This window comes from Rattus rattus, chromosome 13 (assembly GCF_011064425.1).
Source record: "Rattus rattus isolate New Zealand chromosome 13, Rrattus_CSIRO_v1, whole genome shotgun sequence".
NCBI classification, from domain to species: Eukaryota; Metazoa; Chordata; class Mammalia; order Rodentia; family Muridae; genus Rattus; species Rattus rattus.
Genome location: NC_046166.1, coordinates 61,289,403 through 61,315,026, shown reverse-complemented (window position 1 = coordinate 61,315,026; position 25,624 = coordinate 61,289,403). Strand labels below are relative to the sequence as shown.

General features: G+C 46.6%; 1 protein-coding gene across 3 annotated transcripts in view; it reads right to left on the bottom strand.

Annotated features, from left to right (window-relative positions):
- Positions 1-675: 675 nt before the first annotated feature.
- Positions 676-25,624, bottom strand: part of Tacc1 (transforming acidic coiled-coil containing protein 1) — a 48,590-nt gene continuing 23,641 nt past the window's right edge. For 2 of the 3 annotated variants that reach the window (XM_032918446.1, XM_032918445.1), the window contains 12 exons: positions 22,411-22,471; positions 19,641-19,807; positions 17,229-17,247; positions 15,976-15,997; positions 15,748-15,800; positions 13,318-13,443; positions 11,706-11,782; positions 11,255-11,298; positions 9,897-10,057; positions 8,975-9,081; positions 5,951-6,071; positions 676-4,680 (listed from right to left, as the gene is read on the bottom strand). In XM_032918446.1, the coding sequence (XP_032774337.1) occupies positions 4,612-4,680; positions 5,951-6,071; positions 8,975-9,081; positions 9,897-10,057; positions 11,255-11,298; positions 11,706-11,782; positions 13,318-13,443; positions 15,748-15,800; positions 15,976-15,997; positions 17,229-17,247; positions 19,641-19,807; positions 22,411-22,471 (1,027 nt within the window). In that variant the 3' untranslated portion in view covers positions 676-4,611. Of the gene's footprint in view, positions 4,681-5,950; positions 6,072-8,974; positions 9,082-9,896; positions 10,058-11,254; positions 11,299-11,705; positions 11,783-13,317; positions 13,444-15,747; positions 15,801-15,975; positions 15,998-17,228; positions 17,248-19,640; positions 19,808-22,410; positions 22,472-23,777; positions 23,814-25,624 lie in introns of all 3 variants that reach the window. The other variant, XM_032918444.1, reaches the window with a different exon arrangement.

Genomic DNA, 25,624 nt, shown 5'->3' with positions numbered 1-25,624 from the left:
TGAGTGTACTCAGATACCACGAGAAGGCAGGGGGGTAGCGTGGCATCCTGAGAGTTGGTATTGAAGACTCCATACAGGGAAGGTTCAGGCCACACCTCAGCCCCACGCTTGGCCTCCTCTGAGTGGTAAAAACATCACACAGACTACCTGAGACCAGCATGGCAGCAGCATCTCCAGACTAGAACTATAAGGGGATGTGTGTGTTTACATAAAGATGAAATCGTGGTGTCATGGAGAAAGTCATTCCTCGGGAATCTTATTTGTCCAAATCTAACTGCATGCTGAGAGGCACAGACAGGGGGCGCTGCATCTGGGTGGGAACGACTAGAAGTGCGAGCTTCGCTCTCCGCAGGGCCAAGTGCTCGCCTGAACTGTTCTAGAAGCGCCTATGGAGAAGACCTGGTTCTACACGCGTCTCCCTTTTCTCTCCATATCAGGAAGGACTTAGTAGTAAATATTTCTTTTTTTCTGATTTTCCCCCAGCACTGGGGAATGACATTCAGGGACTTGTGCTGAGCAAGTGTGTCACCAACTGAACTACATCCCCAGCCCTGGTAAATTGCTTTTTAAAAAATAATCGGAGGGGCTGGGGATTTAGCTCAGTGGTAGAGCGCTTGCCTAGCAAGCGCAAGGCCCTGGGTTCGGTCCCCAGCTCCTAAAAAAAAAAAAAGAAAAAAAAAATAATCGGAATCTGGAGGCCAGTCAAACCTTTCTTGGACATTAGTCTCCTTTGAAATAACTTCATTGTTAAAACTTTTTGAAAGGCGATTTCTTCCACCTTTGGCTTGTCGGTCTGGGATCCCCAGACCTTACCTGTTCATTGGTAAGTAAATAATAATCTGTTACCCTTAAAATGCTTCATAATATAGACATCTCTAAACTCCTTGCCTAAATCTATTTTGTACTCTTTCAACATCTATATTCTCTCTTCCCAAGAAGATTTAAAAAAACAAAAAACCTGAGAGCGAGCTTAGAGGGCTGCAGTCCCACAGAGACAGCAGGGGCAGCTGAGGCGAAGGATCACCAGCTGAAATGAGCCTCAGGGAATTCGGGAGGGGCTTCAGAAGGTCCACACCACCTTCAATTCAGTACGCCCTGAGCTCAGGCCACAGATCCTGAAAGCCCGTGGGCCGCCCAGTGCCCTTTCTAGCCTGTGCGATCTTTGCTGAAAGCGAGGGCTTGGGCCGGCCAGGCTCAACCCAGGCTGCCGAGCGAATGTGCAGACATGTGTGCGCAGGCAGTGCCAAGTCTGCAGGGAGAACAGGGTTGGAAACAAAGTTTAGCTTAAGCTCTAACCCTGAAGTCAGGGATTTCATCCTACGCGCTCGCTCGCTCCGGGCCTCCCAACCGCGTGCTCCGTTCCGCACTTGTTAGTTTGGTCTGTTTCTGAAGACGCTTGAGTCCACACTAGAGCTTCAGAGAATACTAAGTCTGGGGGGACTCCCGGTCTCCAAACAGAGTAAGCGCCGCCTTCCAGCACGCAGTAAACCTGTCAGTCTGTGGTACTGACTGACAGGCAAGAGTCGTCTGGACTTTGGCAGTGCGGAACTGAAGGAACAGTTCTATGCTGAGAGTGTCAACAAGATCACCTAATATTCCTAAGTCACTCGGAGCATTTCTCTTGTATTTTAAATCTTTTGTTATTTGTTTTTACAGTGCCGGGGATTGGCAACACTACCACTGAGTCACAGCTCCAGCTCTCGAAGACAAGGGCCTCACATTTATAGCCCAGTCAAAGCCTGAACTTCCGGTCCCTCCCTGCCTGCCTCCAGGGTGCTGGGATTTACTTAGGATTATCTGCATGTGCCACCAGGCCTGGTCCCCCAACCCACCCCCTTTTAATCACTTAACAAAAAAAAGCATTTGGCCCCCAGCATGTGGTGAAGAAAACTTTATATTTTTACTCTCCAGAGTGCTAAAAAGCTTTTTAGGGCTTATTTAATTAAAAGAAAATAAATAGACTAGTATATCTTCTTAATTTGCCAGCTGTGCGGGCTACATTCTTATTCCTGTTGGAGAATCTCCAGAAGCTAGAAGCTGTGACATTTCCTGGTGATGGGGGTGACTAAGAGGCCACTGGCAAACATTGCTTAGAGGGCTAGTTTATGCCCTCTGTACATGGGGACATTTATCAAGGCCTGTTTTTCAAGGCCTGTCTGCCAGTGAGGCAAGGAGGGACGGTCACCACTCCTCTCCTGTGCCTTGGTTACACACAGCACAGCACAGCACAGGATGCTTTAAAACCATGCATGCTTAAAAAGATGACCGGGGAAGATGTAGTTCCACGGCCAAGCACTTGCCTGGCATGTTCAAGACCCTGGGTACAATCTCAGTACTACCAAAAAGAAAAAAAAAAAAAAAAGGAAATAAGAGGTTTATAATGGAGACCACTCTGAAGCCTTTCATACTGAAAATAAGTCAATATAAAATGAGCACACACACTGATGCCGCTGTAACACTGTAGCAAAAATTTCTGCGGGGTTGGGGGGGTTCTTAAAATGCAAAATTAGCTTCCCTTGAGGAAGATGGCCAAGCTGGCACTGGGTCTATCCCTTGAAGACACTTGAACACGACGCTACGTCTACCGCTATGGGCTTCACGTTAAGCCACTGTAACTAAATTCAGAGCCCAAATGATTGTCAAGCCATTTCTCCAACCACAGATAACTTCTGTCTGCTTGTGTTTTTTTGTACAAAAGGTTAAAAGACAGTAGGCCTCAGGATACAGCCTAACTTAAGCACCGGTTATAATAAATGCATATTGACAAGATGTGATTTCTAGCTTGAAAAGACATTGCTTCCCTGGGGCTAAAGGTTACACCACACGGTAACGCGCTGCTAAGGACACTGTTTATAAGATCTATGGAGGCTCTCTACGAGGCACAATTCATTGCTGGACTTGGCTCATGCAATGGTGTTACAAGGAGGAAAATATATGTGAACTGAATAGTGCACACTTACTATGAAGACTCAGGGTATAAGATTAAGGCAAAATAAAAGCAATAAAACCTAAATGGGTTTGGCTTTGCCTATCATGGAAAGGAAGTCACCAGTGTCAATGTGGGGTATTCTTATTTGGGGGTTAATGTCCCCCAGTGTAAGTCCAGTATGAGTTCACAGACTTTTGTTTTGTCTGTGTGGAACTTCTCCCTATTCCCCTCCCCAGCATTCAAGCAGTCTTTGCTTAAAATATGCCCAGGGGAGCTACTGGACTCTTTACTGCCTGTTTTGTTTTAAAGCCCAGCTTGAGTAAGGAAGGAAGGATTTGCTGTGGCTGTTGTTTTTAAGTCTCTAAAAGGGTGCTGTGTGCTAGAAAACGTAGACGACTAAGGATCTTCACTCTCTAACTGGTTTGTAAGCGTCCACCATCTTTTAACAAGACCAACTAAACCTTTTCCAAGTCCCATTTGTGTGTGTTTCAAATGGATGACAAAAGTTGACTTTGCTTCAGAGACTAACCGGCCCCGAGTGGACACATGCAGCCTAGGCCAGCTCTGAGGGAGGTTTATGCTGCTGGTCACGTGATGCTGCTTTCAGTATGAGCGCGTGGGACCACGCTGAGCTTCTGGGGTGTCCAAATACCAGGGCAAGAGACAGCACAGCAAATCTTCCCTAGACGTGAAACCTATGTCCCCTGGCCTTCACACACTTAACCTTTCCACCCTGACTCAAGGTTTAGTAGGATTTTTGAGAAAAGGACTATTTGCCTGGTGCACTGCTATCCTTAAATTCTGGGCTCAAGTGATCGTCCTGTCCCATCTCCCACTAGCTAGGATACCCCATGCTTCCACTCACTCCTTGTGTAAAGCAAGGCCCCATGTAATTAGTCCAGGCTGGCCTCTGAGTGGCTACGTAGTTGAGGATGACCTCGAATTTCTCATCAGCCTGTCTCCACCTCTGGAGGGTTGAGTTATAGGCACACCCTCCAACATTCTGGGGGCCAAACCCAGGGCTCTGTGTTCAGGAAGCTGTCTACCAACGGAGCTATGTTTCAGCCCCTGTGAAGTCTGAGGCTGGCTTTTAGACCTAGGGCTCTGTTTCAAAATAAGAGTCTATATTTATTTATGTAGCCAAGCTCCTCCCTAGAGGTTCTTATCTGCATGGGGGGGGAGCAGCAGAATGTACAGTCTGTAAATAAAAGGGAGCTTGGAGCCTCATAGACAAAGTGTTCGTAATGACGGGCCAGACCGTCCCCCGCTTCGATAAAACTGCTGATCCTGAAAATTTTAAAGGTTAACTAGGCCATAGAAATATCAGGAGCTGGGAAGATAAACCCACACAGTTGCCACAAAATTAGAAATGTCACAAACTTGGGAAAAGCAAGGACGACAGCGAGATGAACTCAAGTTGGAGAAGCACAAGCCGGACCCAGCAGCGTGCCTAAGGGAAGCTGGCAGCCTGGTCGCGGGGCTCTGCGGTCACGTGACTCCCTCTCCACCAGCCTGGCCACAGCTGCGTGCGGCGAAGCGGGACGGACGGGCAGCAGCAGGCATGTGCTTTTGAAACAGTTATTTTTCTCTGCAAAGGGGGGAGATATTTCTGGATAAGGCAAGATAATGTGGTCACGACAGAAGCAGCCAGACTCGGATCTGCACAGCTCACGGGACGACTCTCAGTCGGCCTTTCCAAGCTTTGCGATCAACTCGTCACAGATTTTTGTCAGTTCTTCAATCTCTTGATTCTGAAAGACAGAAGATGATGATTCTGCAGGCTGCTTTGTGTTCGGAGGGGAAAGCCAGTGGCTAGACCTTCCTTAGGCATCCTAGTGGCTCACCACTTCTCTGCATCGGTCTTCACAGGAAAGAAGGCCAAATGCCTCCCACCCAACAAGTGCCTGTGTTCACACAGTACTGTGCTAAAACTGAGCTGAGGGCCGGGGAGCCACCAGCCCTCTTGAATCTTGCCCATAAACCTTAGGTCCCAGGTTCTCTCTCTGGTTGTGTGGGTCACTTGCTAAAAACGCAAGTATGTGGATTTCACTTAATCCACACACCGGAGCTTCAGGGAGTGGGATTCCAGATCTGAGTCAGGGCTGCCAGCTATAACTCAGGTGTGTGAGTCAGGGCAACTCAGCTATAACCCTGTGTGGACGCATACAGGCTACACAGCAGGTCAAACCCTGGAAACCGCTAATCAGAGGGAAATTCAACTGGTGTCACAGAACTTCCATAAGCATCTTGAGAGGGAAAGTTAAAAGCGAATATGCACCATTAAGCCCAGCACATGAGGGGCAGGTGTGAGAGGCAGGCATCAGTCTGGAACCCTTAGCACCCACCTCCATAACGCTCCCCCAACACAGCCTGGGCAAGCGCCTTTTCACACTGCCTTCCAAATGAAATGGCCTCAGGCTGGTCTCTCTGTTTCGCTGGCATGTCTAATTGTGAGCAGCCAGCCTTGAGCCCGGTGACACTATCTCTGCTGTCAATTTCTCAGCATCAATTATGTTGGGCTGTGATTTGATTTGGGCCGTCCTGCCCATGATAGGATGCCTGGCAGCGTTTCTGGCCTCTACCCACTCAGAGGCTCCTAGCATCTCCCTGTTACGACAGTCAAACTAATCTCTGGGCATGGTCTGGAGCCCTGGGAGGCAAATCCGCTCTGACAACTGAGGATCCCCAGCAATGAGGGGAAGATGCTTTAACACACATCGAGAATGAAAGGCAGCCATGGGGCCTGACCAAGTGTCCAAGCCCCTGGACTCCGGTTAAAACACAGCGTTTGTCTTCTGAACCCTAGCACTGGCTGAGGACTCCCCTTACCCTGGGTTAGTAGTGCGATGTGTGTCCCCAGACTCACTTCATAAGGGAGCCGGCCTGCAGGGTCTGAGTGAAAAGATGGAGGCCGCCTTCCTCTCTCCAGGTCTGTGACAAGCTAGGTCTACCAGGGACTGGCGGGAACCAGATGTCCCTGTGTCAGCTCCAGGAGCCCCTCCATGACTGTCCCCTCCATACCTTCTGCTGAAGGGCCCTCTCCAGGGACTCCACCTTCATCTGCTCTTTCCGGAGTCCAGCATGGAGAGCCGCACTCTCAGCCTTCGCCTTGGATCGAACCTGAGCGATTTCCTCGTTGGCTCTGTGAGGGGGTTTTGGGTTTGTTTGGGGAAGAGATAACAAGTACACAGGTTAGAGACCAGGGACAGACAGAGACAGAGAGACAGGATGCTAACTACTGACTTCCGCAAAACACAGACTCGGGCTAGACAGATGGCTCAGCGGTTAAGAGCACTGACTGTTCTTCCAGAGGTCCTGAGTTCAAATCCTAGCAACCACATGGTGGCTCACAACCATCTGTAATGAGATCCAATGCCCTCTTCTGGTGTGTCTGAAGACAGTGACATGTACTCACATAAATAAAATAAATAAAAATTAAAAAAAAATACTTCCTTTTCCATGTAAATAGTGCATGAAGGCCACTCTACATCAAACCTTTGTTATGAGACTGACAGGCTCTCACATGGAATAATTCTGGGTTTTCCCACTGTCAACTGTTGCCCTCCCAATGTCTGGGAGTTACAGCCCTCAGAAGCGTCCTCATCAATGAGATTCCAGAGGAAACAGGTCACTTAAGGAACATCCGGCTAATCAATAAAGCTGCTACAACTTTACCAGCAACGAGATGTAAAAATTAAAGTGATGAGCACTTGTGTGACACGGGTGTGTGTGTGTGTGTGTTAGTGGTGGGGGTGACTGAAGCCAGGGTCTGTCACTGAGCTGTGCATGGTCAAAAGTACAGTATGGTCATCTCCTAAGGATGCAAAAACAGAGCCACACGCAACAGGAAGGATGGGAGGCACGGCGTGGGGACCAAGGAAACCCAAACAAACGCACCCTATGACACCGCCATCCCATCTTTGTCTAACTTTGGTTATTTACAGAAATAACCTGCTAATGTGGCTGTTTTCAACATGCAAAGTTTAGGCCAATCAAATGCTCATCCATAAAGAAGCTGTAGTGAGTGGCCAGAGTTGGCTCAGTGGTTAAGAGCTCCGGGGGCCCTGGCACAGGCCCCGAGCTCCACAGGGTGGCTCACCCTCCTCTGGCCTCCGCGGGCATCAGGCACACAGGTGATGCTGACGCACATGCAGGCAAAGTACTCACATGCATGAAGTAAAAATAAAAGATCCTGCTGTCTAACACAGGGAGTGGACCGAGCTGTGTCCTGACGTGGACAAGAGAGAAATTTGGATGTATATCTATTTTGATGTATATCTCAAAGCAACAACAACAGGAAGATACCATGTGGGCTAGCCTGTAAAAGCACAAAGGCAACACAAGGACACACAACGACGCACTCCTAAATGAGGTCATAGGAGAGTGTAAAGGAGAAACATTTTTGAAACTAGAAATACGGACCATAGGATGCACTGACTGGGGCCTGGGGATTTAGCTCAGTGGTAGAGCGCTTGCCTAGCAAGTGCAAGGCCCTGGGTTCAGTCCTCAGCTCCAGGATTAAAAAAATAAAATTTAAAAAAACAAACAAAAAAAAAAAAAAAACTGTATTACTTTGCGGTTAGAAACCAGGGTGGAAGCTGACTGTGGTGGCACTTGTCCCTTGGTCCCAGCAGAGGCGGGGGATCTCTGAGTTTAGATGAATTCCAGGCCAGTCAGGAGTACACAGCTGAGATTTCATCTTCAAAAAAGATCTCGTAAAACAAAGATACGCCATTCCCTGGGGTGAATTCTTTTGTTTTGTTTTGTTTTGTTTTTTTCGGAGCTGGGGATCGAACCCAGGGCCTTGCGCTTCCTAGGCAAGGGCTCTACCACTGAGCTAAATCCCCAACCCCCTGGGGTGAATTCTAAAACGTATCACCGGACTTCGGGTTAGAAGGAGAAAATCCTCTCTCCCTGGAATACTGATAAGGGGAAACCAGAAAGTGCAAATGGAGAGACTCTTACCACATCTGAATATTTGGTGTCACATGCCATTAGGTGTAACACTCGGGCAAGTTCAAGGCCAGCCCGCACTATCTGGGAAGCTCCTGACTCAGAAAACCCGAAACAAAACCTATTTCTGCACCTCCGGGCACACCGCAGGCTGGGGACAAAGCTCCTTGTAGGGCTCTGTGCCTAGTATATGCCAAGTCTGGGTTCAATAAAGATTCTCTCTCTCCTTCATAGGGTCAACACACACACACACACACACACACACAAAGCTGGAAAAATGAATTATAATTCACAATGAAAGCCGCCGTGCCCCTCATATATGACACACTAATGACACACTAAGTTGTGACGGGAAGGGCGAAGAAGAGTCAATCATGGTAAAGTAGCTGTTTGAATGGAGGACCTCCGAAACACACTTAATTTCACTAAGATAACATAAAGCAAACTTACTGTGAATAGGGTAAGTGCTATCTATGCTGCCTAACCCCGCAGAGAGCTCCACTTTGACCTATTTCCTTGAGGATAACCTAGAAGCTGACTGTTGGTAGAGCTTCAGAGAAAACAGACTCTCACACTCTAGGAAGGGGTAAGCTGATGTTCCTCTAATTACTGTAACTCCAGTTTGCTGGTCCCCAATTCATTGTCTCTTCTCATGAAGAAGGGCCGTCTACAGCTCTACTCCCTAAAGTACTTCTGCCCCAGGACAAGTTAAATAACTCTGCGTCCAGCAGAAGTGGCTGCCTTAATGGATTCCTTCCAACAAAGACACGCCAGGGAGAAGGTCCTTGTGGACATGGAAAGATAAACGAAGGGCGTTAGCATGATGTCTGAAGAAAAACACAGAATACCAATATGGACGAGCTGAGGGTTACGAGGTGAGGAAACACAGGATGCCCGGGATGTGGGCATACACAGCTTTTTATACTCAGTAATGTTTTGTCCATGCAGAGAAGAAAAATCACACATCCACAAAACCCTCCGGGCTGTAACCGAGAAGACTGATGGCAAAGGGTGTAAGAACGTAACTGTAGCTTCAACTGTCTGCCTCCACCCGCAACAGTGACCAAGGAGAACCAAGGAGAACGCACTCACCTGTCCAGCTTTTCCTCAGCGTGGACCTTCAGGGCCTGGTAGCGCTGCTCTTCCTGCTTCACTCTGGCTAAGTAATCCTGAGCACACTTTTTCAAGGCTTCTTCATTCTACGGCAATGTGAGAATTCAAAACAAACACATATGTCTCTTTGTTTCTCCTGCACCATGGGTCACAAGGTTAGGCTTTTTCCTCTATTTTTTTTCTTTCTCTTTTGTTTTGTTTTTTTTTTTTTTTTTTTTTAAGAGAAAAGTCTGCTCCATTGGGATGCATTTAATTCATAATCCATGGCAATTTCAACAGCTTATGCAACCCTCACTGAAGAAAGCCTATATAGGCTCTCCATGTACTAATTTGCATCTATGCAGTGGCCTTGACCTTCCTAATACAGTTTCTTTGTAAGTCCTGCATTAGATGATTGGCCAGGCCTATCCATCTACCATCTATCCTATTTATCTATCTATGTATCTATCTATGTATCCATCCATCCATCCATCCATCCATCCATCCATCCATCCATCCATCCATCTTCTTTGGTTTGCTTGTTATGCAGCCCAGACTGGCCTGGGCTTTGCAATCCTTCTGCCTCAGCTTCCTGAATGGTAGGCCTACTAGCCCAAGCCACAAGTCATACAGCCTTTCATGCACGAGACCCTGAAGGCCCCGTGTTACACCTGCCAGGAAAGAATTCCGAAACACCTTTGACTGACAGCACACAACTGGATGACCCCGCCTCATTTCTTCTGTACTGCGTGGCTCAGGCATTTTCAGTGAACTAAGATCTCTTCTGCTTTTACTAACACCAAAAGGTTAACGATCAGAAGAACAAGCCAAACAATGCTGAGCCCCACAGAAGAGTCCATCCACCACTTGACACATGGCAAGGAACTGTACCACCACACAGAGGACACAAATGGACGCCTACCTTCTTGAACCCTTCTAGCACGCCTTTCAGGTTTTCATATCTTCTGAAGAGATCAGAAAGGGACCTTTCCACAGAGTTCAGGTCAGCCAGAGCCTGCTCCTTCTCCATAGTCAGCTGCTGGAAACTCTTCTGAGAGCTCATGTTTGTCCTCTGCTCGTCCTCTGGAATCACAAGTCAAAGGGAACAATGTTAACACTGACTTGGGTGTGCCAAACAGTGTGCTTGGAAAAGGAGGCATGGTCCAGGCGTCCCCACTCTCAAGAACACACGTCCTAGTGGGAAGGTACACACAATGACAAGTGACAGAGAAACAAGCAGGACGTGGGAGGTGGGGACAACTGCTGCTGTTCTCAGAATGGCCTCTCGGAGAGACTGGAGCAGATACCCAGGAAGAATGGGATGGCCAAGGCCGGGAAGGCAGGTGGGGGTGTGGACAATGGAAAATCTTCCCAGTACTTAAGTGCTAGGAGATCAGAATACATTTAAGGAAGCTTTGAGCCTTAGAATGGCAATTAAATGAGGCTTTCCGTTCAATTCAGGAGATCTGGTGACTGTTACTATAAACAGCCACTGGGTCTGATCCAAGGAATCAGAGCTCACAGTAAGGTTAACACACTACATCACACAATGCCAGTACTTGGGATACTAAGCTAAGAATACTGAATTCAAAGCTGGCCTGGGCTATGAGGAAAGGAAGACTCTAAAAAGATAGCTATCTCTGCCAGGAATCCCGTAGTGATCAAGCAGGAAGGCAGCAGGAGCAATGGGCCCTTCCAGAGCCTTGGCTCTGGACTCCACAGATTCCACAGTTGTGAAAAACAAGTGTTTGCCCATTGTTATGGAGATCTGAGCAGACTCCAGTAGGTTCTAGGGCTCATCCTCAAAAAACAACAACAACAACCCCCCAAACAAACAAGCTGTACCAGCTGGTTCTGTATGTCAGCTTGACACAAGCTGGAGTTATCACAGAGAAAGGAGCCTCCCTTGAGGAAATGCCTCCATGAGACCCAGCTGTAAGGCATTTTCTCAACTAGTGATCAAGGGGGGAGGACCCAGCCCATTTGTGGGTGGTGCCATCCCTGGGCTGGTGGTCTTGGGTTCTATAAGAGAGCAAGCTGAGCAAGCCAGGGGAAGCAAGCCAGTAAGTAACATCCCTCCATGGCCTCTGCATCAGCTCCTGCTTCCTGACCTGCTTGAGTTCCAGTCCTGACTTCCTTTGGTGATGAACAGCAACGTGGAAGTGTAAGCTGAAGAAACCCTTTCCTCCCCAACTTGCTTCTTGGTCATGACCTTTGTGCAGGAATAGAAACCCTGACTAAGACACAAACAAAAACAAAACCCGCCTTCCTCCTGCTTACCGATCATTTGGGCAATGGTCTTTTCATATTCTGCCACAATTTTCCTAAGGAAGGAAAAAAAAAAAGAAGCAGTTTATTACAGCTATAATACTAAAACTGGTTTTGTTATCAGAAGAAAGCAATGGTGGCCAGAGAAATGCTGTCTGAAATTCACTAACATATAATAACACGTATAGAAACCGTTATCTCTGCCCCGCCTCCCTTCTATATGTAAGGCTTACTAAAGTTCTGGAAGGTTAAATGTTCTTAGCACAAGACAAGAGGAAATGAAATGAAATGAAATGAAATGAAAAAGGCTTTTATGCCTTTGGTGCTAGAAGCAGAACCCTAGTCTTGAGTAAGTGAAGTACATGGTGTTCTGCCCAAGCTATGTCCTGAACTCCAAAAGCTTTCGATGATTTCAGTGCCAGTCTAACCTCACCTCCAAGCCCCACCCCAGCAACAGTCTAACCTCATCTCCAGGACTTCTTCTCGGGTCTCTTCGTATTTCTTCTTCCATTCATTTGCTTCAATCTCTTTCGTGATGATCTAGAGTAGAGTAAAGCTTTGTTTTAACTCTTCAGTGTAGTGGAGACTGAAAAATCCATGACCGCGGCTGGCACAAGGTATTCAGTTCACATTCAGGAATACAGTGCCATCTCAACGTGTGTATATAATGTCCATGAGCTTCCGGGAAAGCATTCTCAGCACACAGGATGCTGTGAGGGGCAACCACCAGGTAAGTAAGGCACAGCTCCCTCCATTTAAGGGGTTCTGGAAACTCCTGTGAGTATTTTTTTTTCTTTATTCTGAGAGAGAATGAATCCTATAACAGCTTTAAACTTGTGATCTTTCTGCCTCAGCCTTCCAAGTGCTGGGTGCACGTACCGCCATATACAGACGCACATTCTTTTTCTATAGTGACTTCTCAGCGCTTCATAAGAACTGAATTAGAGTGAAGGGGCTCAGGGTGTACCCCACTGTGTGACCATCAGCACAGGGAGATCCTGCTACTCTGACCGGAAACTAGCTTCATATCTGAGACCCTCTTCATGACTGGAGAATTCCCCCACTCCATGTCTCAGTCCTGCTTGTCCTGCACAGGGATGGAAAGGACACCCAGTGCTCTCCTAAGGAGTACAGGTTCTCCCTTCTTCCTAACTGGAACATCTTCTACGTTTGTGCTTATATTAAGGATCTCAAGAATAAAAGATGGGTCTGGAGGAATGGCTCAGAGGTTAAGATCATTGGCTGCTCTTGCAAAGGACCCACAGGACAGCTCACAACTGCCTTAACTCCAGCTTCCGGGATCAGATGGTCCCCCTCTGGTTTCTGTGGGCACTGGACATACACAAAAAAATAAAAATAAATCTTAAAAAAAAAAAAGAAGAACCTACAGAGGCTGCCCTGTGTGCTTCAGCTGACTAGACAGAGCATTCCTTGGAACTACGACGTGTCGCCTCACAGCTTAACTCTTGGGAGAAAGGCACAGCGATTCTTCTCACCAACAAGACTCTGTTTCTTCTGAACGCAGTTCCCAAGTGCTGACCACTGGACTACGTGGCATCCCCAATCACCAGTGCAACACATTATTTCAGAAAGCTCTGAAAGCCTTCTAAGTGCTTCCCGGCTTATATTGTACGGCAAAATAAAAATTATTTCTTAAAACAACATGGAATCTTGAATGCCAAACCCAAATGCCAAAGCTCCCTTCATTCAAGTGGTTCAGAAATACGGTAGATGAGGAAGGCAGCCATCCAACAATGGATCGTTGTTAACACTTGGAATTGAGTCTCTTCAGGACCACAGAACAGAAATTGGGGTGCTGACCTTCTTAAAGGGTATGTGGGATCTTACTGCTAAACACCCACAATTCTTAGGCATGGGCACACATGGCAAAGCAGGGGGTAGAGAAGTGCATGGGTCTGAACAAACACCTCAGCACGTCAGCTTGCTGAACACCGGCGCCATTGCTGAAGTCTATGGGGAGCCCTTTATGTGAGCCACACAGGCCAGAGAATGGGAACCTGCAGGCTGAGGTGAGGCAGAGATGGGACCTTCTGCAGACAGAAAGGGAACTTTACCTCTTCTCTGATCAATGTAAGCACAGCAGTCTTGTCTGCTTCACTGAGGCAGATCCCATCCAGAGGGCTCTCACCCCCACAGGCCACAGATACGGGGGCCTTTTCTGAAGAGGTGTCCAGCAGTCCCTGCAGAACGGAGGTTGTATGTATCATGGTCAGTCTCCAGCTACTTTACTCTAAATGGCCCTCAGAAACATCCTCACCAATCAAAAAGATCAAACCCTTGAAAAAATGTGCTTGCAGAAGAAACGGGGAAAGGGAAGCTTTAAATAAGCAATCCAGTTATAGTTCTTACTAATGAAAGCAATGCTAATGACTACTGGGGTGAGATTATGTTGGAGGAACATAATCTCTCTTCTTATGGAAAGGAAGAATTGTCATGTGGTCAGTTACCAGACAATCCCATACATAAAGGAAGCACACTTCAATGCCTCGTTTTTCTCATGTTTTCTGGGGATGTGTCCCATGCAAATAATTTTTCAAGAACATTGATAACCCTTCCACTCACATGAGATGCCTTGTGTGGATCTGTTCAGCTATTTTTGGCAACGATTCTAATGTGCATTACCAACTTCCATGCCTAAATAGGCAGACATGGCAAATCTATCTGATATTTGGTGGGCAGTGGTGATCCACGCTTTTAATCCCAGAACTCAGAAAGCAGAGGCAGGTGGATCTCTTGAATTTACAGCCAGCCTGGTCTACAGAGCAAGGTCTGGGATAGCCAGGGCTACACAGATCAACCCTGTCTCAAAAAATATAAAAAAGGAAAACATAAAAGTCTTCATATCAACTTTGGGCTTCCATAGGCATATGTATACATATGCATGTGCATCCACACACATGTAAGCACATACACACACACATGCACACAATATATACACACACAAAAAGGAGACCAAAAATAATAACTGACCATCACTCTTAAAAACTGTTGAGGTCAGCCAGGCATGGTGGCACATGCCTTTAACCCCATGATTGGGAAGCAGAGGCAGGAGGATCTCTGAGTTCAAGGCCAGCTTGGTCTACACAGCAAAATCCAGGACAGGGAGGGTTGCCCAGAGAAACCCTGTCTCAAGTAAAAAACAAAATGTTGAGGTCTCTACAGACAAAGAATGAGGAACCATCATGGATTAAGGAAGAGTGAGGGCTTGAGCTGGAGCTGGTACCAGGAAAGGGAGATTAGGTGAGCAATGCTAAAACTTAACTAAGGATTACAGATGGCTCTCTAGGAGGGTGCAGCCTTTTTGGAAGTAGTTTGTCACTACAGGCAGGCTTGAGACTTCAAGAGTCTCCTGATATCCTCAGTGAACTCTCTGTTTCCAGCTTGTGAACTCTAGCTAGGGGCTCTGTTCCATCCTCAATAACAGTACCCCACCACCTCTGTTCCACTCTCCTAGACGCTGGGACTGTACACCCCAGATGAGCCCTTTCCCCTATAGGTTGCCCTATTTGTGGTGTTTAATCCCAGTGATGGACATATGACCTGAAACACTTGTGCTAGAATCTTGGATGGTTTTGAACTTAGAGCCATTCTTCCCACCTCAGCCTCCCGAATACTGAGATAGATAGATAGATAGATAGATAGATAGATAGATAGATAGATAGATAGATAGATAGATAGACAGATCTCCCCAAAACTAGATAAGATTGATGAAGCTAAAAAGTGCATGCTGAAAGGGACCGGATATAGATCTCTCCTGAGAGACACAACCAGAGCATGTCAAATATAGAGGTGAATGCTAGCAGCAAACCACCGAACTGAGAACAGGACCCCCTTTGGGGGAATTAGAGAAAGGATTGAAAGAGCTGAAGGGATTTGTAACTCTATAAGAACAACAATGCCAACCAACCAGAGCTTCCAGGGACTAAACCACTACCCAAAGACTATACATGGACTGACCCAGGGCTCCAACTGCATATGTAGCAGAGAATAGCCTTGTTGGGACACCAGTGGAAGGGGAAGTCCTTAGTTGGACCCCCAGTGCAGGGGAATATGGGGGGGGATGGGGGGGCGGAAACACCCTTATGGGGGAGGGGGAGGGTATAGGGGGCTTATGGACAGGAAACTGGGAAAGGGAACATTATCTGAAATATAAATAAAGAAATATATCCAATAAAAAATATTAAAAAGAAACTGCATGTAACATATATGCATATGAGTGGGCATGTGTACTGCGGTGCGCATACACAGGTCAGAAGACAACTGTGTGGAGTTCATGTTCTTCATGTCTTTACGTGGGTTTTGGGGAGTGAACTCTGGTGGCCAGACTCCAGCAGCTGGTGCTTTGCCTGCGGAGCCATCGAGGCAGCCGTATACTTCTTCCTCTCCTCATCACCTACTATTAGCTAGAATTGATTAAATGACCATGGGCTCCAATCACGGAAAGAAACCCAGGCTACCCCCACCCTCCGCGTTTGGCAACTTACATGCACAGTCAGCTCCTCCTCCTCCATCTTCTGGGATGTCTCCTTCTCTACGCCTGAAACATACACGGTCATTTTTACACTTAGCCCAAGGAGCGGGTCCCTTCGTTCCTGGTAAAGACTAAGCAACTCCAGTGCAGACCCAGAATGCCCGGACGCAGAACCTCAAGATATCTAGGAGGTGTCCTGGCATTCTCTCTTTTGAGCTCCTGTTTGCTACTAAAAGTCCACCAGAAGGCAAGCTTGCAAAGTGCTGGCCATGAGCTGTCCACCCACAGGCAGAAGGAATGGCCACTCTGCCCTCTTGTGTCCACTGGAGGTTTAGCATGTGAGCTGTTACCCAACCCGGCTGATTTCAGAAAGCGGGAACCAATCCTCCTAAGTCTGAGAACATTTAAATTCTGCCCTCACACTATAACTAACGTAGCAAATAAGATAAGCCTGAAAACCAAGTTCCTTATTTCCTTCCCATCTTTCTAACTGGTTTCCTGGGGATGGGGGAAAGGACACGACACAGCTGGAGAGGACACTACATCAATGAAGAAATTAAAAAAAAAAAAAAAGCACATAAGAAAAGCTAAACAGGGGTTGGGGATTTAGCTCAGTGGTAGAGCGCTTGCCTAGGAAGCCCAAGGCCCTGGGTTCGGTCCCCAGCTCCGAAAAAAAAAAAAAAGAAAAGAAAAGAAAAGCTAAACATCTCTTTATTGCAATATTTAAGCACTATTTCAGTCAATATTTACTTAAAACACTACCGGAGTGTCACAACGATTCATTTAAATCTGTTTTACTTTAAACAAGTCTTGTGTAAACCCTTCTTCACAAGCTGTCTGTCTCAGGCATCAGATACAGCACAGAAATGAACCCAGCACAGGCGAGAGGCTGCGGGGAGTGACCTGCTCCAAGTCTGACTTTCTACCCTCTTTCCTGGGTTAGCAGCAGGTCATGAGTTCTATGTTTCTATATACAGAGTCTCACAGATTAAACTGTTACTTATGAAGAGTCAAATCTTCAACACTGTTTTCTGCCTAGCCCACAATTCTAAACTTTCAGTGAGCAAAGCTTAGAAGCACACCTGTGAAGGATTTCACAGATACTGATCAGTCACTAACTGAAGCAGCAGAAGCTGGTATGAAGGTGTGGGCTCCCGCTTCGACAGGCCTGACAATGTTGGGGGGTTTGGAGGAATGTGGTACTCTGGCCCGGGAAAGTGGCTGAACACTGTAAAGGGGGCTTAAACGGCCAGTCTAGTAGGAGCTTGGAAGACAACAGTGTTGGGAGCAATGTGGACTCTACGGGGAAGCCCGACTCACGAGGCTTCTGAGGGAACAGTATATAGCAGCTGGCCTAGAGACCATGCTTGTCACAGTTAGGCAAAGAACATGGTTGCTCTTACCCTTGTAAAATCTGCCTGAGGCCAAAGTGATATGTTCTGGATTAGTCTCAGTGACAGAGACTTTGGGACAGCCTAACCCTGACTACACCACATGGTTATTAGTGGCCCCTCTTAGGCAGATCTATGATAATCAGAGAAAAGTGAGGCAAAAAGGATACGAAGTGTAGAGTTTGGGGAGAAAAAGGACACCAGGAAATTTAATGCTGGAGCCAGGGTTTGTGTGAGATTAGAAGTGGAATGAAGCCCCTTTTACCCCGAGACCCTAGCTGACTAATCCTGCGGCTCCAAAACCCCTAAGGTGTTATCTGTTTCTGAAAGGCAGCAGTAAATCAAAGCTTATGCTAATGTAATTTGTTCAAGGAGGGAGCCGAGTGCCATTCCAAGCAAGCAGTAGCACTGGCACCAACAGCCACCGGGTTCTGGCTTTGGACTCATGAAGAATACAGGAGTAAAGGGCTGTGCAATCTTCCTCAGGGGTTAGGGAAAGCCACTGAGGTCAGCTGTGTGGCTGACCCAGTAAGGAATGGGTCCTCTACATGGAGGCCCTGAGAGGCCACCACAAGAAGCTGTCAAAGTGAGGCCTGGATTGAGCTGGAGACCTCAGGATGCTGCAGATGCCTCGTTTTGGGTGTGTCCTATCTGCAGGGGGGAAGCTGCAGACAGAGAAGGGAACCCCCAAGAAGTGTGATGCAAGGGAAGAGCCATCAGAACCCTCTGCCATGGGACACAGAAATTCAGACTGGAGTTTGCTATTTGCTCACCATGTCTTCCTCCCTTTTGGAATAGTGATTTATATTCTGTGCGCTGTGTACTGGAAGTGTGTAACTTGTTCTTTGACTTCACAGTAAGTTACAATGAAGAAATTGCCTTGAGTCTCAGAAGACACTTTAAATGATCTTGAGACTGAAAACCTGTGGGGACTTTTGAAATTGAACTAGATGTATTTCTGCATTATGACATGGCCAGAGAGGAATGGGGAAAGTCAGTAAGAATGACTCCTGTGGCTCATATATTTGAATACCTGGCTCCCAGCTGATGGAACTGTTTGGGAAGGGTTAGGAGGCGTGGCCTTGCTGGGGGAGGCATGCTACTGGGTTCTGACTTTCACTGAGGTTTCAGAAATCCAGCCATGGCTAGTCAGTTCCCTCTCTCCCAGCCTATATGTGATTGTCATACACTCTCAGCTACTTTTCCAGGGCCGTGCCTGCTGCCATGCTCCCCACCATGACATGACAGTCATGGACTTAAACCCTCTGGAACCGTGAACCCCCAAATATACAAAGGAAAATGCTTTCTTTTATAAGTTGTCTTGGTTGTAGTGTTTTGTCATGGCAAAAGTAAAGTGGCTAAGACACCAGGCATGGTGACATAAGCCCGAAGTCCCAGTACTTGGGAAGCACAGGCTTGGGGATTACTACACATTTAAGACCAGTCTGATCTACATGAGTGTTCTAGGCCAGCCAGGGCTATAAAGCTAGTCTCAAAATAATTAAGAAGAAGAAGAAGAAGAAGAAGAAGAAGAAGAAGAAGAAGAAGAAGAAGAAGAAGGAGAAGAAGAAGAAGAAGAAGAAGAAGAAGAAGAAGAAGAAGAAGAAGAAGAAGAAGAAGAAGAAGAAGAAGAAGAAGAAGAAGAAGAAAAAGAAGTAGTAGTAGTAGTAGTAGTAGTAGTAGTAGTAGTAGTAGTAGTAGTAGTAGTAGTTTCAGTTAGTGTGCCCTAAAAAAAAAGTCAAGACCAAACCATATACTTTTCTATTTGGCTTTCGCTTTAAAAGGTTCTCATGCTCTGTCAAACTTCCTTTAATGAGGTCATGATGAGACATATCTACAAACGCTCCACTGCCAGAGGCAGGAGGATTCTGAACTCAAGGCTACCCTGGGCTATACTGCAAGTCCAACTCAATAAAACCAAGGGTCTGGGATATAGCCAGGTGGCAGAGTGCTTGCCTGGCAACACAAAATTCCCGGGTTCAAATCCCAGCAGTGCAGAGACACACTCAAACAAAAAGAACGTTAAATAAATCTGTGTTTTCCTCTCAGTCTCACTTTGGCTACACAAATCTCAGCTGTGAACCTTGGGAAAACAGATGCCAGTTTCTCCTCATCAGGTGGCCTGATCAATGTACTCGGCCACACAGCTTCTCTGAAGGATGGCAGAGAGTGAGCGACAGGCAGAGCATTGAGAGTTAGGCCAACACAGGCGGCGAGCACTACAACCTCCATGGCTGGAAGCTAAACAACGAGCAGAGCAATCCCAGAAGGCCACATGAAGGACATGTTCATAGGCCACAACACTCTAAGGTTGACTGGACTGACACAAAATAATAAATTCAAACGGCATCCCCTGGACACCTTCCACAGTCCCCCCAAAGGGCACTAGGACTGTAGAAAGCACTTCTGTATCTCTTACAGTGAAAGGGCAGATCTGCGGCTAACTGTCCCTTGGGTGACTTCCGGCACACCTGTGCTTCTGTACCTGCTCTGTGAGATAGACCTCACGGCTTACAGTAGAGCCGAACATTCAGAGTGCTCTGCATCTTCCCCTGGCTCACCTTTCACCTCAGCCCCGGCTGACTTCTGACTACACGACGTGGACGCAAGCTTCTCCTCATCGGTGGCGTGCCCGTCCCGATTAGGAATGTCTGAGATCTGTGAGATCACGGCTCCTTCATCCTGGGAAACATGAGAGAGGAGACTGTTCTTCAGAAGGGCAGTCGTGGCGCCCGGTGACACTTTTGGAATGAACACTCGTAGCTGTGATTGCACAAGGGTATTTCAGGGTTTGCCACAAAACTGGGAGAAAGCTTTAGTCCTTCAGACGGGAAATGCTATTGTCCCTAGAACTTTGTTTGTGTGGTTTGGGCCTGAAATTTTAAAAGTTGAGCTTTTCTAGCCTAAATATGACAGCAAGCACTTCGAGAGGTCCGAGACAGAGAGTCTCCAAGTTTCCTTAAGTATATTCCTCCTTAGCTCAAGTACACAAGATAATGACCAGTTATCTTTCCGGGACCATACTGGAATGATCATAAATGATTCTCATTAATACCTGGCATTCTATTCTAAATACCGAGCTTGTTTAATGTGACTTACCCCAGTGACATGATAACCTAGGGCCCATCTTAAAACTGCACAAACACGCTCCTTAGTAGTCATGAATTTATAGAACTTTCTTCCTCTGAATCTATATTTCCACTCCATTTCTATCAAGAACTTATCCCATGGGGCTGGGGGTGGGTAACATCAAAACACGATGTACACATAGAAATAGTCAAGAACAGACAAAATGTTGTTTAAAAAGAAGTTATTAGCTGGCTCTCGCCCATCCAGCTAGGCTGGCTGACCAGCAAGCCCCAGGGATGCCCCTGCTTCCGCCTCCCCGGCCCTGGGTGGCAGCGATCACTGCTGTTCCTTAGCTGTTTGCATCAGTGGTGGGGACTGGACTCAAGCCCTCAGGCCTGCAGAGCAAGCTGTTTACCAACAAAGCCCCAGCCCTGAAAGTCTTCTTTCCCTTAAAGTCTCTTCTCTGCTTAAAAAACTACTTTCAGGGTTGGGGATTTAGCTCAGTGGTAGAGCGCTTGCCTAGCAAGCGCAAGGCCCTGGGTTCGGTCCCCAGCTCCGGGAAAAAAAAAAAACAAACTACTTTTACTGTGAGTCTCTGAAGGTTATTGTTGTCCTCTGTCAGGTTATCGCTGTAACTACCAATGCATGCATTATTCTTACACTATTGTTAAGATTTACAAGAATTATCAGAGACGGGGGACAGCAAGGTGACCAGCAGGTGCGTTTGCCTCCAAGGAGGCTCAATTCCCAGTACTCACATGGTGGGATGAGAGAGTCTACATCCTCTAAGTGGTTCCCTGACTTCTACGTACACCCACACACATACAAAATAAGTAAGTGTAGTTAGCATGCTTTTGAATATACACAAAAGCACATTTTATTGAACTAATTCATCTCTGAAGCTTCACAGTATAATACATAAGGCTTCTGGGTTTGGTTTTGAGACAGGGTCTACTACGTAACCCTGGCTGGCCTGACACTCACAATGTAAGACCAGGCTAGCCTCAGACTCATCCGTATCTACCCGCCCCTGCCTCCAAGGTGCTGAGGTTAAAGCCACGTGTCTCACACCTGTTTTTCGTTCATCTGTCCTAGAAAACTGAAAGTAAATGTCTCGGTTTGCGCTACCTGATTTGGCAAAATTTGAAGAAAGTTTTTTTTTTTTCTTTCATGTACTTGTAACAGTCGGAAAAAGAATTCCAATTGCAAATTCCCTCCGCTCCATTTAAAGCCTCTTACATCGAGCTGTTGGCACAGAGGGAGCAAGTAAACTTAACTATGCAGCGTGTTTCTATAATTGTGGCTACGCTGAAATAAAGTCTGAAAACATAAAAAGGCTGCATCTCAGTCAAAACTGTACGCTCTGGTTTTAGGGGTTTTACTTGTCTCACAATCACTCCATATATTCACGTGAGTATGTGTATCGTAGATCACTCGATGAAATAAGGTTTAATTATCTTTAAAGTGTCGTGTTAGTTCCTGGACTCCATCTTTCTAGTTATAACCAGAAGGCAGCAATACAGGCCATAGTAAGCTCTACTGCTGACCATAACCCAGGGGAGGCAGAGGGCAGCCTGTGCTGAGCGCGGCTCTCTACTCTGACCCCTCTCCAGGATCAACGCTCAGCCGCCTCCCTTCGGGGTTATTCTCAGGTTCTCCATTTTGGGGAAGGCAACAAATCAGAAGTCCACCTGAACTTTAAGATAAAAATAAAACAGAGCTACCCGGTTATCAGTCAGCTACCTACACTGAACCTATACTAATATTTCACACCACCTCTGGTGACCTGGAGAACTGCACACTGCTGATACAATAGGATTAAGGCTATTTTCCCCCAACTGAAGAAAAGGTCATTGCTGGGGGGGCGGTGTTAGAGGGGGGATATATATGTTTGTATAATTGTAATTTTTTTTTATTTTATGTACACTGGAGTTTTCCTTAAATGTATGTCTGTGTGAGGGTGTTGATCCCCTGGAATGGGATTTACAGACACTTGTGAGCTACCATGTGGGTGCTGGGCATTGAATTTGTCCTCCATTAGAGTAGCATGTGCTTTTAGCCCATAAGCCACCTCTCCAGCCCCTGAGTTATCTTTTCTGTCAGAGTCTTCCTGGACAGTTTAGGACAATGAGAGTCTACTAACTGGGCTTGTTGAGGCAGAGGACCTGGACATGCCCCCGGGACAAAACCCATTCTGGCGAGCAGCACAGACTTACCTGAGAACAGGCGTCCAAATCAAGAGACGGAGTTTCGTATTTCTTCACCTTGCAGCCACTCCTAGAAATGAGAGGAACAGACAGGCGGTTTGGAATCCTGATGGCAGCTCTCTGGGTATGAGGTGGAGCACAGCACAGGGTGTGGGAGAGAAGCCAAAGCGCACAGCACACGATCATACACTGGCACGGAGAGCCGTGGAGATAAGCGTACCCACAGCCCGACCCATTCTCTGGCAAGACCACCCCATTCGGTTCTATGGATTGCCAGATACCAGAACTCTGAACCCCACGCGCTCAACTACACAGTACAAAACAAAACAAAAAAACAAAACAACGTTTCAGAGACTCTAAGCACCTCTGAGAACTGCTGCCTCGGCAGCCAGTGACATTTGGTTATGATCTTTACTTGGTTTTGACGGTCACCAGAAAAATCACCACGCTGGCCCAGATTCTTTGAAAAGTCTTTATTGCACTAGAAACCACCGGACTCTCCAAAGGCAGCTGCAGTCTAGACCTGCAGCTTACAGAAAGGAACTATGGCCAAGAGAGAGTATCAGAGGAAAAAGGAAACAAACTGTTACTTCATAGTAAAGTGGAAAAAGGAAAAGTACCCTGCGTTGTACAATGCCCAGAACTTTAGACAACTTGGCCATCTGTTATTTTTAGATTGGTACATAATCTGTGATCACAAGGTTATTACAGAATCTCTTAGGTTTGAGTGAACTTAAAATATTTGGGGGTAGGGGGGACCCAATACCATTCTGACCAAAAAAAAAAAAAAAAAAAAAACAAAAACCACCACCAACAAAAAAAACCAAACGCTATATTATAGCCATTTCCAATTTGTTTTTCTTTCATGGAAAAACAAAAACAAAGACAAGAATATAAATTAGCAGAGTGTACAGGGTCACTAATTCATGGTCTTCCTTCCCTAATGTTCTAAGTGCAACCAAACTTAAGTTTTCTTGGTAAAGTTTATTACCTGCTCTAAGACAGCAGCAGCATCCTACCAAAAAATAAAAAGTAAAAATTTTAATTATTCCCAACATTAAGTAGCAAAGCGGTCCATCAGTCACTGCCACACGATTGGGGCCAAGCCAGCTTTTGGTTCAAAGTACCACGTGACACATGCTCAGTAAGCCGGGGGCGCACGCTTTTTGCACCCGAGGTGGAAAAAGCAATCTCCACTCCTTGAGTTACAGACGATTGCAAGGCTAAGCTGACTAAGATGAGGCAAACAAAATGCAAGAAAATTATCAGAAGGTCAAACAGAAGCCAGCATGCAGGGGTCGTGGGGGCAGCTGGGAAGAGGCGGACGACCGCCGACAGTCCCGGGGACAGACAGAGCCTTCAACACAAGTACTTACAACAGAAAACAGAGAAATTTCACTTGCTCAGAGGTCCTGATGCCATCAACAAAATTAGAGACAGGAAAGAGACAGACAGATGGAAGAGAGCCATGTGAAAACTAGAACGTTCATCTTTTTGTCTAGCAGATGTAAAAGTTGCATAGTTCTTGATATCGTGTAGATACAAATTAAAGATATCACATTCAAGCCGGCAGAATGGTGGCGTACACCTTTAAGTCCAGCACTCTGCAGGCAGAGCTCTGGGAGTCCAAGGCCAGGCTGACCTTACAAAGCCAGTTCTGGGTCAGCTACAAGTGAGGCCTTGCTTCAAAACAGACAGACAAAATGCCAAAGAGAGAGAATACTAAAAAAATTAAAAATGATATTCATGAACGTTAGCCCTGGCCAGTGAATGGTAAGTGTAACGAGAGCTCAGCATTAATGAAGGGGAGGTTGATACAGACACTGAGAAACGTTTTATGTCCGGATTTATAGACTGAAAAGTAACCGCCCATGCATTTAACTGTACAGCACAGTGTATCTCTACTGAGCACACTCCAGCTAACCATCCCAGACCAGGTCAGGGGCAAAGAAACACGGCTGAAAAGACACCCGGACTCCGCCGTGGGCGACACTAGGAACCTTACCGGGAGTCAAGCCTGGGGTGATATGGAGGTAAGTCAAGGCGAGGATCAAACGCTACAGGCTACCCTGCATTTCACACAGTGAGACTCTGCTTCAAAACAAGTTCAAAATGATTTCATATCATTTATATTATTTGGTCTGCAGAGTCCTAACCAGACTGTATCGTCTCTAATTCAACTCATCTTTTTTATCATTCCCAGAAACTGTCTGTCTGTCTGTCCACTGTGGCTGTTAACCCGGCTATGCTTCAGTCTTCACAAAAGTGAGGGGGCTTCATGCTCCAAACCCCACCAACGCACAAGTGCTTCGGGGCCCTTTTCTTTCAAGAAAATAGGTTTAATCGGGTGCAAAAAAAAAAAAAGTCATTAATGTATGTGATCTATTAGATCAAGAAATTATCCCGTAAAAAGAGAATGCCACCAGATGAGGACGGCAGGGCTCAAACGTGGGCTTTCTCTGGTTCTAGATATAAAATACTGCCTGTCTCTCCGTCCTGCACCCAGATCTAACCTTACAGAAAAGCACCAGCTTCACAGCCTCAGCCTCTGCTCTGGCAGGCAACTAAGAGATGAAGAACCAGGGCATGACCAGGATGCCCCCACCCCGAGCGCTACTGAGCCTTAAAGGCCAAGAGAGGACTGTACAGAACAGTCGGTGGAGGTTTAGAGAGCCCGTTCACTGCTCACATGCAATCCCAGGGCAGAATGGACGGGAAACGCTCCTGTCACGTTATTCACGTTAAACATACTGGTGACACTCAGAACTGATTCCTGTATGGCTTGACTTTCTTTACTGGTCTTGAAATTTCTATTCTTTGAACCCCTGGTCTAATTTACCATCTCCGGGGTTTTTAAGACACAGGGATGTGGACAGTATTTCCCGGGGCTGGAGAGACGGCTCAGCGGTTCAGGGCACTGGCTGCTTTTCCAGAGGACCCAGGTTGGTTTCCACATGGATATTTACAATGGTCTGTAACTCCAGTTCCCAGGGGATCAGATGCCCCCTTCTGCCCTCTGAGGTACCAGGCATCAAAGTGGTACATGGGTATGCATGCATGCAGGCAAAACACCCAGATTTCTCTAGCCAATCTAAGGACAGCCACGAATACACTTCCTTTCAGCATTTTAACCCACGTATCCAATTTTTCACAAGATGTCACAGAGTTATAAACAGGTATTATACCTATCTTTTATACTATTTTGAGATTCCTAATAATTTAA